This window comes from Calidris pugnax, unplaced genomic scaffold (assembly GCF_001431845.1).
Source record: "Calidris pugnax isolate Ruff unplaced genomic scaffold, ASM143184v1 scaffold44, whole genome shotgun sequence".
NCBI lineage: Eukaryota > Metazoa > Chordata > Aves > Charadriiformes > Scolopacidae > Calidris > Calidris pugnax.
This window is the reverse complement of record NW_015094506.1, coordinates 10,990,961-11,011,617: the sequence shown is the minus strand read 5'-3', so window position 1 is coordinate 11,011,617 and position 20,657 is coordinate 10,990,961. Positions and strand designations below refer to the sequence as shown.

Here is a 20,657-nt window from a genome sequence, read left to right as displayed (position 1 = left end):
AGGACCCAGTTAAGTACACATACATAGTCCCAGCTGAGAGGGGTACTTGCTTTATTACAATTACGAGTAAAATTAGGCAGTGCAAGTAAATTCTGGGCAAAATGAAGGCAATTACTATTTCACCCACATCCAAAAATAGCCCCCCCAAGTTAAGCCAGAGAAACACTTAAATCTTTAAGAATAATTTTAATTCTGGGCAAAGGAAGTTAGAGATAGTTTTCAATTTATAGCACCAGCAGATGGGAAGGAAATAAAATGACTTATATTTATGTAATTGCTACTAAATTAACATAAGTATACCAATCACATTAAGTCTCAGCTAGAATTAAAAACAACAAAAAAAGAAAAACCAAACAAACCAAGCAAGAAAACCTGCAAGTCTCAGTCTGAACTAATTGATCAAAAATGGCCTTAAAACAAAGTTTCTACCTAGTTATGCCCAAGTCCACTTAACCAGTCTCAGTACTACATATCAGAAAACAGCTCTCAGCAGCCCCAATTTCAGGTTAGCACTCTAACTTCTTTCTTTTACTAATATTTACCTAACTCTCTCTTCCAAAAATGATCCGACATGGCAGCTACCAAGGCCCAAGTATGGGTATTGGTATCTGAGAAATGTACAACGGCCTTATTTCTAGCACAGCTGTCTCTGTCATCCTCTGAATAGCACATAGACAAACAGAATAACAGTATTTGAATGTTTAGACATTCAGAAGTTGGCAAGTCTGGTCTGGTAGACCCTGTACTAATGTGAGGACTGGTGCTTGATACTTTCATACAAGAAGTTGTGGAGGTAAAATTGTAGTAGCAGCTTTAAAGCACATTCGCATCCAAGGCTACGGAAAATCAAAGGCACTGATACCAGTTTTGGGTTATCATATTTTGAGTTGTGGATGAGTTTGAAAAAAAAAAAAAAAAACCAACCAAAACTTACAAAAAATGGAAATGTCTTAGTGCAATGTCTGCATAAAATGTTCACTCAGCCCGCTGAAAACCTGTGTTAATTATGCAATAGATCTGAACATTTGTGGAGGTTAGTGCTTCCTCACAAGTTATCTACCAAATAAACCATCTTTTCCTGAGTTTTACTTCCTATTTACCTACCCAAAGAATGCCTAAACCAATTCTGATGGTTTCCAATCAGTTCTGCAACACAAGAAATCAGTGCATTATCTATGTTTGGATGAATTCTCAAATATTCTGATAACAAAATTTATGTCAGATAGTTAGCACACTTGTTAAAATTAAAATCTAGTTGTAAGTAATGTAACCAAGGGATATTTCACTATTATTCTTCCATGAAGGATGAACAATGCATAGTTAGATCCAGCCAAATGAATCAAGAAAAAAAAAAAAAAAAAAAAGGATTGTTGGAGGGGTGAAGGCATTTCATCTGCTCTTGCAACTTGTTACATACTTGACAGATCACTCTTGCCAAACTTTATCAATGTGAAAAGTACACAAAAAAAAAAAAATTATAAAAGGAATGAAGTGTAATAAAACGTATGGGTCGTGTTACCTTTTGTAAACGGGCACTGAATCTGAAGCCACTTCCGTCTGACCTGATAAACAAATCCCCTAGAAACAAATCTACCAGAAGAAACACTAGTTCCCTATACCAGCATTCAGCAAGGAGGCTTCAAAAGAGAAAACGCTCCTGCTAAGCCTAATACCAGTTAATCAAGGACTTATTGAAAATTTGATTTAACCGCATATGAAAAGGATGTGACATACTGGAAGTTGATAAACCTTCATCTGGCTACCTTGGTAAGTTTAATCATACACACTGATTTTTCTGAATGTGTGTGGCATATTTCTGTACTTTTTTTAACAATGTATTTCCTTTACAAATATTTTGTTGCTGGCAGATTCTACTCATAAAAGTAACTCATAAAGAAACTATTAAGTTTTGACTTATTTTAAAAAAAAAGCTTAGTAATCTGAAAAGAAAAAAATAATCATATTTTTAATATAAGATTGCCTTGAAAAAAAGTCTTTAAATTTTTCTACTTCTGCAACAGAACATTAGTCACATGAATATCTGGAAACTTCATGCCGAGCTGCAAAATTCTGCATGGAGGAGGAGGTGATTATTACAAAAAAAAATTAAAATATAAAAAAGCAAAGAGAATGCCTGGCCAAACAATGACCAGTTAGATGTGATTGAACTTCACAAAAATAAAAGTATTGAAAGATTAAAAAGCAATAACAGCAAATCTCAGACCAATGGTATGCAATCATATCTTTGCTCTGAAGTGTAAATAGTAATAATTTGTCATTATTGTAATTCATTATATATCTTGAATCTGATTTTTAGTGCTTGTCCATTTTAATAAGCATATGCATTAATTAGCCCTTATCTATTAAGGAGGAATGAATAGATCCTAACATATTTGTGGCTATTCACTACATTTGTGAAAGAAGCCATTTCCATCATAAAGATATGCTTTTTCTTCCTGCAAGCATCTGAATGATTGTCCTAATGGTGAAGAGTTTATAAAAAGCAATTCTTTGAACTAGAAGAGTTGATGAAATAATTTGTTTCTAATCACTTCATGAATCAATCTGATGCAACTACATAGACAAAAATCATATTCAGTGTGTAATATTAAATAGCTCAAGAAAAAAGTCAACATACGTTCAAATAAACTCATTCTAATAAATAAAAGTGTCCAAAAGAAGCCAGCAATCATGAGCAGATTCAAGATTCCTCTTAGCAAACAAAGAACCTGAATTAAAGAAGAGGTTGAAGAGATTGAATTAGTAATCTTCAGTTATAACTTGAAATGTCAGTCCAGTTTTAGAGAGACTAGCCATCAAAATACCTTAAAACAGAGCTTCATTAATCACAGAGCATAAGATCTTTTACTGATCAATCAACAGATAAGTTACTTTGGTAAGTTGTGGTCTTCATTATTTGATTACAATGCATGCATAATGGTTACTACAAAATAATTTTCCTGCTGAAAAGAAAAGCAAGAGTGATTCAAGAGGTGATCGTCCCCCTGTACTCGGCACTGGTGAGGCCCCACCTCGAGTACTGTGTCCAATTTTGGGCCCCCTACCACAAGAGGGACATTGAGGTGCTGGAGCGGGTCCAGAGAAGGGCAACGAAGCTGGTGAGGGGTCTGGAGCACAAGTCTTACGAGGAGAGGCTGAGGGAACTGGGGTTGTTCAGTCTGGGGAAGAGGAGACTGAGGGGAGACCTTATCGCTCTGTACAAGTACCTGAAAGGAGGCTGTAGAGAGACGGGGGTCAGTCTCTTCTCCCAAGTTACAGATGATAGGACAAGGGGTAACGGCTTCAAGTTGCGCCAGGGGAAGTTCAGGTTGGATATTAGGAAACATTTCTTTACTGAAAGGGTTATCCAGCATTGGAATGGGCTGCCCAGGGAGGTGGTGGAGTCACCATCCCTGGAGGTATTTAAGAAACGTGTAGACATGGTTCTTCAGGGCATGCTCTAGTGCCCAAGATTACTGGTTTGTGGTGGGGTGCTGTGTGGGTGGGTGATGGTTTTTTGGTTGGAGGTTGTTGTGTGTTTAGGTGGTGGGAGCTGGTGTTGTTTGTTTGGTGTGTGGGTTTTTTTTGTTTTTTTGTTGTTTTTTTTTGTGTTTGGACTCGATGATCTCTGAGGTCCCTTCCAACCACTACAATTCTGTGATTCTGTGATTCTGTGACTCACCTTAAATAAATGTTAAATTGTATTTGCTTAAGCATTCAGCAAGTAATTAGTATTTGTACATAAACAATTTTGCAACAAGGAGCCCTGAGAGTTAGTGACTTCATTTTTATCCCATCTACAGCAGTGTCACAATGGCACTTATTGATGGGGGAGTGGCAATAAGAAATTAGGCGGCTGCAGTACCAGATGAGCAGAGCTCCTTTACCATCTAATTAGTTCTACCAACTGATGCTGACACTGCTTCCACACTCAAGATTAGCAGCTGTTTAAACAGCATGTTGAAATTGGGTCCTGAAACTATTGAAACCTGCTTTTAAGCAGGATTCAAAGCGCAGGCAATTGTTTCCATGCTAGTGCACACATCTACATTATTTTGTTTAGATTTTTTTTCTATTTGCATATTTTCCCATATAAAAATTCATATGGCAATTTTTAAAGAATGTTTTCTGATCGTGTTTCCTTGGTACACAGACCTATAAATCTTCATGCTGCAAATAAAGAATGCAACAACCAAGCTCTAACTGTTCTCCAGACCTAGTCAGAGAAATCTGCATCAGTGTGGAACTTCAAAATAGGGAAGCTGATCTTCATAAAGAAAATGTTGTTTTGTCTGGAAGCAGCAGTCCAAGAGATGCTTTCAGTTCCTTTGAAGAGCAGGCAGTATCAGTTTGTACGGACAACACCATGCCTCCAGGTGATTACATGAGAAGACGAGGTTATACTGAGTCTTCTCTTCTGAAGCTTCCCACAGAGGAGTGCATTGAGAGCCACCATGCACCTTTCCAGTTTGACCGGCATGCTCTGGCCAGAATTTCCACTTCTCCAACTTTAAGGCGTCTAAGGATGGCCTCCGCCTCACAAGCCCTGTCATTTCAGGACTGCTCTGACACAGCTCAGCTGGGAAATCAAAAGGAATACACTGGCTCTCTTCACCACATTTGTAAGAGTCCACCTCGGTGCACTACAGCTTCCTCATTGTCATTGCCTTCTTGTGTCCATGCAAAATTACTGTCTTCCAAAGCCAAGTCTGAGACAACTACAGTAGATCTGGAGTCTGCTAGCCCCGGATCAAAGCTGCCAAGCCAAAAAGATCCTCTCCGCAATGGCAGTCCCAATGAGACATGCCAAAACTCTTGGAGAGCCAGCTCTGCTACACTGCCTAGGAGACTCCCCCGCCCCAGTCCTACACCCCAAGACGGTGTCCAGGTAAGAGGAATCGAATGATGCAACCTCATTTTCAGTCTTGCATATTCAGTGTTGATCCATCATGGCCCAGTGCATAAACAAAACCTCAGTTCTTAACCTGAACTGCAGCCTGGCCCATGTTCTTTTGATACAACAGACCAACTTCTATGCTCATCAGGAAGGGTGACTTTTCCTTCCAAATCAGTGAGAGGCAACATTTTCAGCCTTGTCTCCCCGTGACCAGATTGGCCTAGTCGACTCCTGTACACGGCCACTCTTTCCCACCTCTGTCCATTCACCCTGGGGGACTAGTATAACTGCTTGTGAGGCTATGAAAGAACAAAACTTAGTATTGTATCCAGCTCTGGTTTGGGTTTTGGAAGATTATTTTCTTTCCAGGGTCCTTTAGCAGGGTTCTTTCTAAGCTGGGGCAGTTCTCTATTCTTATGTTGCCAAATAGCATTACTAACCCCAACAAAACCAAGACTGAAGTCATTCAAGATGGTTGAGCCAAATGGGAGATTTGCTGCTACCAAAGGAAGAGGTCCCATTCCCTTTATTTCCATTTACCTCGCTCTGCCACTCACTGCCCCCCTCCGTAAATGAGCAGGTAGTTGTGCAATCTTTTCTGAAAAAAAACAGAAGCTCCAGTCCAGTGAGTGCCAGCTTCAGTAAAGAGATATAAGGAAGGGAGGAGCTAGCCCTCTGTTTTTCCCTGGAAGCAAACTGCTGTTCAGCTGTACCCCATAACTTTACCCCAAGGAAGTTGTGCACTGCACAAGCCAGGTTTGCTACTAGATCTGCTCTCATAGACCTTGCGTTACCTGCACAAGCAGTTAATTTTGGACACATGCTTGATGGTCCTTATGCAAAGCACCTACCCTGTCACTGAATGTGGATGGTGTAAAATAGGCGTATAACTCTTTACTAAGCAGTTAGTTTTGTGCCACAGATCAAAAGCTATTCCCTCCTCCCCCCTTTTCAAATATAGAAAACATTCTGGATATCAAATGAGTTCTCCTCCTTTCTCCACAACAGTGAAAATAATCAGCTAATGCCAGTCTATGCAGTACTTTTTTTGTTAACAAATGAGTACTTTTTTTTTATGAAATCAGATTGCTTGCTTGCTTTCTGACCAAGTAACAAGAATATCTCACTTTCTTTCAGAAAAGTGGATTGCCTATACAGAGGTATGAATATATTTGTTTTATCTTACTCTAAGCTTCAATTCTCTACATTTTTAATGAACCCACTTCATTCTAAGACAAAACTGAATGGTAAGGCAAGCATGTGTAACTCGCCTTTAATTTGTAGGTTTGCTTTATGAAATGCCTGTCACCAGCTTGTTAACCTAAATGTTTTTAATGAGATTTTCTTTCAAAGGTGGCCCTCTCCCCAACACGTTTTAGCTATATTTCACACAATATTTCAGCTGGACCATAGGAGAGCTCTGCACTAGGAACCAACTGCCAGAAGGTCTGGCTGCTTGGATTAGCAGTGTCAAATTTCAGCCTGAAGAATGTGAAACATCTCATAATCTTGAGCGACATTCTTCAAAACTTTGTGGGAGGGAAAGGAAGCAAAGAAGCTAGCAGAACAGCTCAATATTGTTCTCCTACACGAGCAAAGCAGATCTAGGACTACTACTAGATGAGGGGATTGTTAATCCTAAAACTGAGATGAATACTTGAATTTTGTAAATTAGTGCAGGCAAGATAAGGTGTTGCACATCATAGACCTGGGTTGGGCAATGAATTGCATCAAACTCTTACACGCAATTATCAGAAAGTAAAAGCTTGATTAGAAATTAGTTTTATTCGGCCATGTTTGTTTCTTCAAGATGTTTAAATGTTTACAGAAGGGAAACAAACTTTATTTTCTCCCCAGACAACAAGGAAGCGGGAGCTAGTACCACCCTTAATAACCATACCTCTCTCACCAGTGGGATGGGGCAATGCTCGCTTTACTGCATAATACCCTTAAAGATTTCAGGTGAGTGAGGTATATAAAAAGCACCAGCACTAGTGAGCAAGTCTCAGTGAAGACAGAAGTAGCCTCACAACAGCTTCCATGCTTCTACAGTCGCTGCTTCTGTGACTCTACATAACACGTTTCACTTATTTAGGCAGTAGACATCATTACTTGAGCTGTATCTTCTCTTCTTCCTGGTATTTTCTCATTTTTCAGGTAAAAGCTCTGTTATAAGCTGCAGCTTACAAACAGGTCTGTGTTTCAAGCACGTTTATGTTTGGGACTGGGTGGGTTGGAACCACACGTTCATTGTAGAAGAGGCTTCTTAGATTTTCTGAATTGTTGCAATTTCCAACCTACTCTTTAGCATTTTGAATTTACAATGGAGATAGAGAGAGCAGGAGAGGGAGAGATCTCTGCATCTCAGTGCGAAAACAGGTGATCTGTACCTATTATGGGAAAAATCTGTTCACCTAACTCAAATCTGTAATAGATAAGCATATCTCACTGACAGGGTGAAGATTTGTGTGATCCGTAGCAAACTTTGGGGGAGAATTTGAAGAATACTGAATGGAAATGGCTAAACAGAAGAACACTGAACATTTAACATACGCACCTTCTCTTGGCACTACTTGCCTGGCAGCTTCAGAGGAAAGCCACTATACGCCAGCTACGACATTGGCTCTGAACTTCTGTCCAGACACATTTTAAAAATCAAGAAATCACACAAGGAACAATGCAAGCTTTGTTTCATAGCTGCCAGCAGGAAAGATTGACAAAAGGAGGTTTGGATGATGTATTATGATTTCTATTTTTGTCTTGACCAATATTAGTATGTGCAGAAATCTAAAACAAAAATTACCAGTTTCTGCTTTAAACTTTTTTTTGTCAAGTTGAATTTGGTCCAAGGTCCAGGCAAGGGCTGTATTCAGCTCCTCCTTTATCCAAATCATTAGTCTAACCCCTTAACAGCTAATCCCTTCTTATCACAGCCAGTGAAAACTGTTGAAATGTCAGATTATTCTCTCCATCTAGAAGCACATTGGGACAGCTGGCAACTCTCCTCCAAGAGTGACATATATTGTCCAGGGTAAAAACATACCTCCATTCTTCAGTTTTAATGAATATCTCTTCTCCCCACTCCCAGGCTGTACTTTCATAAGTGCTTTCTCAAAGCAGTAATACTCATTTTGAACAGCCTTCCCACACACAGCCCTCAGTCAGGAATGCCAGTACATCTCCGTCGGCATGGCAACATGCTGAACTGATGCTGCTTAAAAATAATCAGCCAAAATAAACAAACAAAAAGGATAAGAGGGGCAACACAGAGATAAGTGTGTGTGGTGGAGACAAAGTGAGATGCTAAAGACAACACTGAAGTGGAAGGAAACGCTGATAAAACAAAATCTTTAGTTTACTCCGAGTTCATTTTCTCCTTGCACCATTCAGCATATCGGAGATTTGGTGAAAAACTGGATTTCACTATTTTATAAAGACAACCAGCTAACGAAGAGTCTTCTCAGTAACTGCCAGGGCAGCTCATTTTCAGTGAATTGAGGGAGCTGGCCTCATCTATCTTGAAGTGCTCATCTTCCTCTTTTAATGTCTCATATGCCCATAAAGCGTCATGCTAACTCTTTGAATCAGGGAGTACAAATATCCTCCCTGAGCGGCCTGGGTGACAGTGTCATCACCTGGCAGCTACCTCCATACTGTGACCACCCTGTAATATTGGCCTTTGTAACCTCTTCAGTTGCTTTTATTCTCATCTAGTGAGTATTCCTTTACATAACATATCTGGTATTTAAGTAAGGTGATTTATTTAGATGGATGTTCCCTGGGACAGCTAGTTAGGCTAACAGTATGGACATATAAAGATACAGACCTCCAAAAAGCAATCAGCTGAAACTCTCCATGCCCTATAAACAACTATATACAAGGATATTTATTTTTCCAGACCATCACCTGCTTCAGTGTCTTTAATAATTTTCCATAACTTTGTAATGCAAATATATGACATTATCCTGTTTCACAAAGCAAGAAGATTTAAAGGAGGAATTATTGCAGGCAATATCTCCTCAGGTGCTTGAGTTCATTCCTAAAGTACAAGCATTTCTTTCACTCAAACACATCAGTCCTCTGCCCCTAGTAAGAAAAGCAAACAAAAACTGGGAAAAAAGGTAAAGCCACAGGGTCTGCAGGTATGAAAAGATAATAAAATATTGCATACAGACTCCAAAACTGGTAAATTGCATTACACAGTACTTTAGTTTAATTTCTCCAGTAAAACCAACAAAAGCATCTAATGTATCTAATACATCAGGTCAGGTGATCACAGATACCTGTACCTTCATCTGTGAAGAATGAGTACATAATTTAGGCATGCAAGCCATTAATCAGCCCAGGCATGTCACATTGTGAAGGTATATTGTAGATACACCTCCAAGTGACCGTGGTATGCTCCACATATCACAGGCTTGCAGACCTATGTGAAGAGCTTGTTTAGACACGTGTGTGTCTGAAGTTCAAGGCCTTTTTGATCTAGGGAAATAGCACCATTTAACTCCATTACAATGAAACTACGCTTCGCATTACTAATCTTCGTAAGCCCCTAGCCTCCCACTTCATAATATATTCTAAAATTGCAGTAGGCTAGATACTTTAAAAATCAATAATACATTGGCAAAATTTTACTGTGAATCCAACCTGAAATAAATCTCCTAGATTTCCTAGTACAGGAGTGACAACTTTAAGAATGATCCTTGTATTATATTGCAGCATCTGGCTTGTATAATAACCCACCTGCCCAAGACATTGCATCGTGGATTCACTAGAGGTTTCAGAAGCATCTGATACAATTGTTACCAGCACTGAAAATTTGCACTGATTGGCACCCAGCACACCTCAACAGCACTTGGCACTAGTATGGGCTTGCAGACAAACCAAGAAACAGACCCCATCCATAAAAGCTCTCAAATCATGTGTTAGGTTCAATTTCATGAGAAACCTCAGAGTTTCATTGTAAATCCCTAAAGTTAAATAAACAGATCCTATGTTCCCTGTTCAGTAGGGCTATCAGAAAAGGAAAATCTTGTAGAGAATTCATATGTTCCACATTGTAAACCCCTCAGCATGTGTTTTTCAAGCCCTAATATGGTCATGTTTCAAGTGTTAAAAGTCCCAGACCTGGCCCTCCTGCTAGCCTGCAGCCCACTCTGTTGTTAGGAACAGTCTTTCCTTTTATCTCTACAATTCAGTCGGTTTAGCTAAGGCAATTGTAAAAAATGTCACTGTCAGATCACAACAAAAAGCATAAACTCCGTGTCCTGCTACACACATCCAATCCCAGTTCTCTACCACAGAGCTCATCTGCCAGTTGATAAGTTGTCAAGTTCATGCACTTACAGGGAAAAATATACCTGCTGGATGTTCGTAAATATCTAGATACACACAGTAAGATATCTCCTTAGGCAAAAAAAACAAACAAACCAAACAGTAAGAACTATACGCAACTGACCAAAAATACCATACATAATAAATACTGACCAAAAAAGAGAATTTTTATCTATGTATACGCACTTCAAGCCTCCTCCCTCGGCTACTTAAATACTGACCCTTTGAACTTTAATGCAGTCTTCATGCTTAGTCAGTTGAAGGTAGCACAACAGCAGCTGTAGACATCAGTCACTTTGCAGCAGTACACTAACACAATTAATTGGTATTGGTGTGATTTATTAGCAAAATCCAAAAAGGTTTTTGATGTGCACCAATAGTTTCTGTATTTGAATGCAAGCAGTCTCTGGCACAAACATGCTGTTGGATACAGAATGCCTGTGTCACTTCACTTGACGGATCTACATCCTGGACAATGCCCTCTGTCAGTAACAACAATAGCTGGAAAGAGCCACTGGTTTTCAACCAGCAGGGCCACTAAGTTATATTATATTCAAAATACAAAATATTTGAATTAGCAGAAACGCCACCAAGGACATTTAGAAAGAAAATAACACTAACTAGCCAAAAAGTTAAATATTAAAAAAAAACAAACCAGAACATTTTAAGAGTTTCACTAGCATGCTGCTTTTTCTTGAAATAACCTGAGTTATATGAAGATTGAAAGTACAGGATCACAGAATCGTTATGGTTGGAAGAGACCTTTAAGGTCATCAAGTCCAATCATTAATCTAGCGCTGCCAAGTTACTACAAAGTAGTAACAGAGTAATGACAACCCATGGATCAGCTTGGGACATGGTACTTAACTGTTCCTTTGAACTCCAGTGACAAAACATAGATTCTGAAATCTCCACTTTATGCCTAATCTCAGAGGAACCCAGGAATTTCTAACATTTAAATTATCTAAGCACCTCTTATCTGAAGCAAGCCACAGCCACGATCTCAGCAGCAATGTGGAGTTGGAAAGGTAATTAGATATTTACTGTCAATCGCTGAAATTTTCTACTCATTGTACCTTTACCACATTATGTCACAGTCGCTGTGATTTGGTTTTTTAGCTCATTTCCTCCTGTATCTGCAAGGAGCACTTCAGAAGTTTCCTCTGCAGCCACAAGAGGAGAGAGATGACGTGTGTTGTTATTGCATCTCACAGATCAGCCGAGCGCAGGCGTAGCTCCGTGGTAGTGAGTCTGCCAGGACTCGAGGTGTTCCCTGGAGACCTCCTGGTCTCAGACGGTGCCATGGACTACCTGTCTCACGCAGCCCTCCTGCTAAGCACAGGTCAGATACAGGGTTGGATTACGGTGCCATGGACTACCTGTCTCACGCAGCCCTCCTGCTAAGCACAGGTCAGATACTGTGGTTGGCTCAGCCCAGCAAAAGCCACAATGAAAACATACGTGTGGGATGGGGAGGGAGGATGGGTGAAACAATGACATGTAAGACAGCACAGCATCCTTGGGGGATCCTGTTACCCCACACCAAAGTGACTGCATTGCTGATTTTAAAATTCCCTTCTTTTATTGTTTTTTTTGTTGGTGGTGGGTTGTTGGGGTTTTTTTTGGTTGGTTGGTTTTGTCTGCATTTTATTGTTAAATGCAAAATATAAGAGGTAGATGAGGGGGGCCAGATATGGATCACCTCGCTCCTACACGGGCTAGAAGCAACCAGAACCCAGGCCCCCAGGCCAGGACCTCCATCTGCAAGCAGTTGAGTTGCAACTTCCTACCCGCACAGCTTCAAGCAGAGGGTAGAAAGTGGCCCATGCCACCCTTTCCAGTAGTGCTCTAATCACAAGGGTGGCAGGCCCAATTCATTGCTAGAGGTTGCTCACAAGACCTTCCATCACTGAAATGTAGAACTGCAAGTAATTTCCACAAGTAGCTATTGTGGAATATAGTATAGTGTGATTGACAGAGACCAGAAGATGCTGGTGACCAGAGATGAAAATTTTCTCAAAAAATAAGTATGTCAAGGTCACAACCAGCAGTTTCATGAAAACAAACAAGCCAGCCATCCCCAGAAAGAATGACCAAGCCTTTCAAAATCCAAGAGGAGAAAGCTTCAGCTGTGATTCCCAGCCACACGCAGGTGCCACATGTAGAAAAGTCTTTCAAATTTCTTGCTGCACAAACACAGGCATTCCTTACCTCTCACCAGTGCATTCCTACATCTGGATTCCCAGCTCTCCTGGTGCCTCACTAAGGACTATGAGTTACAACCTGCACACTGTGCCAGGCCCATGACAGATCTGAGACTTAGGATTTATAGGACTGTTTACTCACAAGAGTTTTAAATACCTGCATAGCTCCAAGATATTACTAATGAGCAGACATACCCCAGTTCTTGCCTCAAAACAATGAATATCTTCAAGAATTGGCTTGAGGCATAATGTGTTTTCCCATGTAAAGTATTGGCAATCAGACATTGATCATCTGCAGCAAGTGGGAGTGTTTAGCATCATCCAAGATCCCATCACGGATAGATGTAATTCTTGCTGGGAGGAACCCAACAGGCTTAATGGATTTTAAGTCTGGTGCACAAACTGCCTTAACACAAGTATTAAATCTGAGCCAAGTATAGTATATCAGGCTTCATGTAAAAAAAAAAAAAAAAAAAAAAAGGCATATAAATAACAGTTTTATTTTTGGCTATTTGTTTCTTTACTGATAACACATTTGTTTTACCCATTAGAGTCCAAAAAGCCACGGTGGCCATTTGCCAAAAGAGGAGTTGTGAGTATTTCACCATGGTTTTTTTCCTTGCACTGACCTTGCCTTCTCCCACAACTAACCTGTTTAAAGACAGTTTCTTTACTGCCCTTGGAGCAAGGCAGCCAGCAGGTGAGCTGACCTCAGAGGCCTCAGCCCACCCTGGGATTGCTTGGACATTAACCTGTAACAAAGGTAGTGCCGCTGCAGGTGATGCACGTCCCCATAGGTGGTGGGAGGAGTGGGCAAAGCAGGAGCCCCCCTTCAAGGTGCTCAGTGCTGGCAGCAGGAGCAGTGCAGGTCCCCAGGCTAAGAGAGCCCAAGGTGGGTAAATCAGTCACATCATTAATTTGACCACAGTGTATCTCATATATTCTGCAAGCCAGCCTACACCTCAGTGCCTTAGGGCTCTGGAGTATCTGCCTAACTCCCACCCACATGGAAAGGATCTAGGCTTTACCTATCAAAGTAGCTTTTTAGATGCTTTCTTAGGCTTTTCCTGTCCTCGTGGGTACCCTCATACTTGCCAGTAAAAGCATACACACCAACACACTTCAGTTAATTTCCTCATCTAACATATTTCCTTGTCTTCTCTAGTTACGAAAATTTTCACTTACTATGTTATCAAAATTTCCTTTCTGAGCATTGTTCATCATTCAAAAAAATCATTTACAAGTGTCTTGATAACTTTGCACCCCTAAACATGTAATTGTGAACAGTCCCTTCCTAATATTTTTTGCATTTTATCTTCTAAATCTTAGTTATCAGTTTGTGCAAATGAAACCAATGCAATTACTCAGATTAGGCCATACAAGAGTTCCCACTTCATTTGAAAGCATTTCTATAGCATTTGAAGGAGCATTGCCTAAAACTGAGAATTCTTAAATTCAGAAAAATATTTAAAATTTGCAAAAAAAATGTATTTGATATCTTGCCAAAAGCGGTTTCTGAGACTATTAAATGCCATAAAATGTAACTTATGAAGATTCATTTGCCGGTGCATTGGTTAAGTGTGGGTGTATATGTAATTGCATTATTGTTTCTGCTCCATTTCAAGCTACATTTCAAAATTAAGAGTTGAGCTTGAACTCTGAATTTCTGATCTTATAATCAAACACATATTTCAAAATTGGCTTGAGATCAGTGCCTAAAGTTCAGACAATAGAAATCCATGAAGTATGAGCATACTGTTCCAGAGAGCGGATAAAACTTAGGCAAACACCCTATAAGTCTATGATCACAGCACTAAATTAGAGTTCATAAATATTGATTAAATTTTTTACATGGCACTGTCGGCCTGAAAAACAAAGCCTAACCAAAAGCATTATTTCATGATCCCTCACAAAGACAAACTCCTCCCGCTCTTTAAGCTTTCTAAAAGCTTGTTTTATAGATGCTATTCAGTGGCTGACCAAAGGAGTTTTTTTAATACATAGCTCAACTAAAAAAATTTAAACAATAAATAAATAAGCAAACGCTCAAGCTTTGTATACCTATACCAGGAGGATGATTTCAACCATGAGTTTTTGGTGCCCTACTTTTGACAGTGCTGAAGGAAGCAAAATATTTTATTTGTTCTGTCTTTTGAGGACAACCCATTGTCTGTTGCCATACCAATGATTTGCCCTGCCAAAGAATTCTGCGTTACATAAATAAGATTTTACACATCCACACCTAAGTCACCTACACACCTCACCCATAGCCACAAATAAACCTGCCATCACTGCCTCATCTCTGTGTCAGAGAGCCTGGAAATACAAAGAAATCACTCAGTTAAGGGCAAGCTCCTTACAGATCAGAGCAAGGTTACTGAGCTGGGTAAACTTCTTAATGGTCTTTAGAACACTGTATGAATCACAAGTGCTTTTTTGTCATTCAATAGGGCAAAGACAAACAGAAGCAAGCATCTGATCTGGAAAACTGTCTTTCAACCATTAAGATGATAGACTGCAGCACATATGAATTTTTCTGCTTTAAGGTAACAAAATACTTAGTATACTGTAACAAGGATAACTTAAAGATTAAGAGTAACCTAAAGATGGGGATAAAAGTTTTGTGTTCTTTTCAAATTACCATTTTTCACTACATTAATCTGGATATGAGACCTTTCTACAAAATTAATGTATAAAGCATAAGGTATATTTTTGTTGTTTGAAGTGGAGGAGTGAGGGGGAAATTGTATGTAGATCAAGGAGGTACCACCTTCAAAAAAGGCATCAAGACAACCCTCTCAGCCGTGCCTGCAGATCTGGGGAAAGAAACTGCAACATCACAGAGATGCCAAATGGGGCAGGGTCACCCCTACTGCTGCCTGAGGGGTGCGTTTAGAGGCAGCCATGGAGTGGTCAGTGCCAGCAACAGGGCTCAGCTGAAGAAATCCCACTAAAGACTGTCTGCTAGATAAACAAGGCTCCTGGCCTCCAGGGCCCCCTAGCCATAGAAATACCAAGATCGGGCTACTAGGGTGATATTCAGATAACCCACGTCTAAAACCATCACCCCTCCAAAGCAGACCTTTTGTTTCTCCCAGCAGGCCGTTATACGCAGCTCCCCATAGACTTGGTTGTTGAGGACTCCTATGAATGCCTAATTTACATGTGAATGTCTCATTTTGGAGCAAGTCAGTAATGTGGTAGTGTCCACCTTAGGACTAAACAAAACAATATCTGAGTACCTATGAAGACCTAGTGCCTTGGTACCTTGATTTTACCATCTGGAAAAGAGGAAGTTATCATCTATCCCTGCTTTCCAGCAGCAGCACGACAGATTAAATTCCTTAGCATTTGCAAGCAGCCCGGTATTTTTTGATACAGCATCCTATGAATAGACTATCACACTGTGATACTTTCAAATTGAGTGTGTTCGTATTATAAATATTTTGGAGGAAACTGACAGGTTTTTTTAATCTTTTTAAAGGAATCTTTAAGCTTTCAGAAGAATGGCTAATACTGGCAGTCAGGCTCTTTACATGGGCAAACATCATAGATTCTTTTCATAAGGTCTAAAGCAGTTGATGCAACAGTCAGTGGTTTTCTTTCTTCTTCAATCAATAGAGTAAATCCTGGCATGAATTTATAAAGACACAACAGACTGAGCAGAAAGATGTCGACAGCCGGTTAGAAGTGAAAAAAGAAGCAGCAGTGTGGGAACTTTTCACAAGTGAATGCACTTACTTTCTGGATCATTTGCTGGTTCTCAAGACGGTAACTTCAGATTTTAATCCTCAAAAATAATGAAACATTATTTTCCCTGCTGTCAGCACTGCAGACATAAAGCCACCTGTAACAGCACACTGGGTGTCTATGCGGGAATGACATAAGCTCTTGGTTTTTCTCTCATCTTGTCAGCTCATCCTGTTTTCACAGTTCCCTCTGTGTTTTATCCTCTTGATTGCATTTCCTCTTCTGGGAACCACTTTATAGTGCTTTGCAAACATTACCTGATTGTAGATCCTTCCAGTAGTTTCTAACACTGAACTGAAGCCACTCTCCAATTGACTACACTGGATATTTCTCTACTGCTAGTCTATAACATTATACTCTTCTTTTAATTTCATATAGAGCTGTGGTTAGATTATCCTGACTAGAGCATGAAAACCTCAGAATTCACCAGACTCATAGTTCTAATATTACCAGAAATCAAGCAAACTAAAAAAAAAAAAAGTACTGCCCCCAAATTGCCTCCATCATGGTGAATTTTAAGAATTTTGAAATATGGACCAGAATACTGCACACTGTTAGAAGAATAGATACACCATTTGCATTTGTCACAGATCAAAAGTTAACGTACCCCTTTAAAACAATGGATCTTCCCTATATATATTCCTATTATTTTTCTCTTATTCTGCACAGACAATTTCTGTTTTCTTATTAGTCAAAAGAAAAAGATTAGTGAAACATTTTCCATGTTGCAGAAACGTTAGCCCAGGCAGTACAAGAAATACTGCAACAAAAAGGGAACAAATAGAGGAGTGGGCTGAACTCCTTGGTGGGGCAGAGCAAGGAGAGAGAGGGAAGTGGATGACAGGACCTTTGGTCCAAGCCAAGATGGAAGTGTCTTTCCTTCTATACACTTTGTCTAGAGATCTGAGAAGATTAAAAACAGGTGAATGCTGGGACAGGTGAGGATAACAGAAGACATGCAGGCCCCCTGCTGACTCTGCTCTAGGAACCCACAGACAAGCCTTAGCCAGCCCTGCGTGACCTGTGAATGATAAACCATTCAGTCCGTGCCAGCTTCCCAAACTCTCCTGCCAAAGAAAGAACCCATTGAATTTGGACAGCCAGCTTTACCAATACCTGCTACACTAAGTGCTTCCAGGTATTGAAATATTCCAGTGATTTTAATGAATCCCCACAGGGAGCTTTAAGACCACCATAAATCCCCTTTAAGCTCCCAGGTTAACTGTTCATGGCAACTAAAGAATTACACAAAGCTAAGCAAGCACTCTCACTAGCTCTTCAGTCTTGGCACCTAGGTGATAGGTTTTTTCATTAATGCTTTTCACACATACACAAAAAATTCTACTTGGTAATCTACATTTTTTTTAAGCTTTTGTCAGATTTAGGTCAGATTCAGCACAGCTCAAGATCACCATCAGAGCTTAAATAATATAAAAACTTAAACAGCCAATAAATACACAAAGTTTTCACTCAATACAGGTTAATAAAACAATCCAAAGAGATTAAAAACCTTCATAAGCGCTCTACTTACGCTATTGCAACTTTTTTTTTCCCCCATAGGAACTCTAAACAACTTATATAGCAGCAGATGCACGCGGTAAGAAGGAAAGCATTTATAAAGGTCATAGAAAGTTATAACCACGACTCTGGTGTTATTATTAATTCCTTCACATGGGTCTGCATGGGGCTCAGTTGCCCCTACTCAACCAGAGAGCACAGCAGGGACACAGCTGCCTCTGTGGCAGCCGCAGAGCCAGCACTCATACCCTCCTCCTCACACAAAGCCCAGTATTTAGCCTTCAGGCAAGTCAGGAAAAGTTTCTCTTCTACCCTCCCCAAATCAAATGATTGTTTCAAGAGAATTGCAGTGCAAACATGTTCTTTTTGAGGGGAAAAAAAAAAAAAGATTGATTTGGCAAAAATAGTAAATAACGTGGATTTGTTTTGTTTTTAAAGATATTTATGAACACTCTAAAATGCCTCCAGAGTAATGGATTTCTCTTGGATGTGGATTTGTGGAGACTTTTTGCAAACTTAGAGGAGTTAAACAAGGTGAGTAAAATAAAAACAAAAGTCTTACTGAGATCTGAAATTAACCAGCACAAAAAAAGGAGATGAGAAACCACCTACAAAGCTTCTATTCAGATTCAATAATCACATTTGGAACTTATTCCAAATAACTAGTCTTTCCTTCATTTCTATTTTGTATATCAGTGGGGGTCAAACTTCACAAGTGCAAATTATTCTCATGTGCTTCCAGCAAAAGATAAACAGGCATTTGAACACAGAGGAGAGCTCATTTAACAGTTGTTTCTAAAGTAAAACAAGTTTGAGACTAATTCTCCTAAGCAGCATCCTTTCAAAAGGATTTGTGAAGATAAACTTGCACCTCACAGAAAAACAGTAAGATACAATAACTACAAGTTTCCTTTCACAAAAAGATGGGCACAAAGGCTTTGCTATCTACTATGCCACTCAGGCAGAGCAAAATGATGACCGCCCCTCTCCAGCTGAGGTTTCCAAAATTGCTTTTACATATATTTAGAAACAAAATAGAATTTTTTCTTACCTTGATAGCTCTTTTACAGGACACCTCACCCTTAACAGCGAAGTGAATTTTGGAAGGGGCTCTTCAGCTGCTTAAGCTGAACAACTGCTCACAAACACATCACACACCCTAAACCAGTTGCTTGCTTTAAGTTGTTTCCCTTATTGCAATTCCCTTGCCTTTACGGTTAACATCTCCCTTCTTAGCCAAAACAGTAAAAGCAGGAAAACTCTTAAGAGCAGGAACAATTAGCCAGAGCTCAAACACATGAGGTCTGCTCAATGACTCACCACACACCAGATGAGCCACTGTGAGTGACCACCTGAGCACGTTTGGAGATAACAAGGAAAGAGATCTTTAGCTGATATGTTTCACCTTGTGCTTGTTGTGGGCTAAGACCATGCATGTAGCTAACTGCTGGAGTTCAGCTGACTGTGGCTGCTGATTCCTTCGTTCTTGTTCAAAGAAGGGAGTGGGGTATACTGCTGCATCCCCTTTAGCAATCACAAAAACTTTGAGTTTGGCTGGAGCTTGGTCATGTCTTGAGAGAATGATCTTTAATGCATTTCCTATTTTGTTGCTTTCTAATTTTGTTGCCGTTATTAATGAGGATGATAAATGATCATCTATTATGCATACTTGTATATCAAACAGTGATAATATGTAGGAGAAGTTAGCTGATTTCAATGTTTTTTATGCTTTTTTTTTTTCATGCATTTTACAGCAAGCATTTCTTCTTGACAACAGGTTGACTCTATGAAAAAAATGCATGCCGTATAAGGTGTGAAATGCACCCTTGTCAAAATGAAACAATAAGCATCCTCCTATAAGCAACCCTGCCTCTATAAGTACACCAAAGCAAGCAGCGTGTGCAGCTACAACAGCAGTTTGTAGCAGTACCACAGAGGATGATATTCCTTTCTGGATTAAAATTTGGTCTAAAGCTGAGCCTGTTCATCAATTTGTGTGCAAACAAATTTAGGAGGCAAGTGCAGGTTTGGAGCAGGCTTTCACCCACATCTGACTGACTCTGCAGGCCCCCTTGAATCCAGTGCAAACATACACAGTTAACTTATAGGGAATATGTAACTTTTTACAGCATTTTATCAATATTTCTCTCATCTCTGACAGCATGAAATAAACGTAAACTATGAAAGATGGTATCTTCTTCAAATGACCATGAAGACTTCCTAAATTGTCAAAGCTGTCAGACAAAAGCAGCATTTTCCAGTAGATAACATTCATCTGATGCAATTTTTTATGTCAATTCATGTTAAATACAGCTGCTACTCTAATATAAGTTTTAATGTAATAACTGATCTTGTTTCAAAGCTTTTGACATATGGCATTATAACAATGTCAGTGGATATTTGTATAGATTTGTTTAAGGTTCTGACTAATTAAAGCATTCCAGGTGTAATTCTGAAGCTAATTCTGGCAATGTTGGGTAGATATGTATATTCTTAGGCTTGAAACCTTTGAAGAGGCTAGAGATGGGAAATAAAGTTGTTTTAAGCTTAACTCAGAAGATTACTGATGCTTATTTCTTCTGGGGCTTTTTTGTTTGTTTGTTTTTCCCATTATTTAGATAAGTCTCGGTTTTCTGAAAAGTTTTTTTGAAACTGTGAAGGAGCATATCAGCAAGTCCGGCTCTCCTATGGATTTCAGCTCCATACTCAGAAAGGTAACATAATTAGAAGTATTCTTGCTTAATATCAGCAGGTCCTTGCAGCAGACCATTTATCATAGCATGCTGGTGCTTTAGAGCAATCAAGTCAGTCAAGGACAAGCCATCTGTCAAAGGCAGTTTGGTTTCAGCCTCAAGCACCTCCTGTCAGTAGATTGTTTTACTTTTTATTCATTGCCATATTTGAGGTGGTCCTGGAAAGGCGCTCTATATGTGGAACAAAGTGTGGAAATATTT

General features: G+C 39.6%; 1 protein-coding gene across 1 annotated transcript in view; it reads left to right on the top strand.

Moving 5' to 3' along the window:
- Positions 1 to 4,183: 4,183 nt before the first annotated feature.
- PLEKHG7 (pleckstrin homology and RhoGEF domain containing G7) overlaps positions 4,184 to 20,657 on the top strand; it is a 34,008-nt gene continuing 17,534 nt past the window's right edge. The window contains exons 1-5 of the mRNA XM_014963304.1: positions 4,184 to 4,888; positions 14,886 to 14,981; positions 16,057 to 16,206; positions 18,142 to 18,237; positions 20,322 to 20,417. Coding sequence (XP_014818790.1) covers positions 4,184 to 4,888; positions 14,886 to 14,981; positions 16,057 to 16,206; positions 18,142 to 18,237; positions 20,322 to 20,417 — 1,143 coding nt within the window. The remainder of the gene's footprint in view (positions 4,889 to 14,885; positions 14,982 to 16,056; positions 16,207 to 18,141; positions 18,238 to 20,321; positions 20,418 to 20,657) is intronic.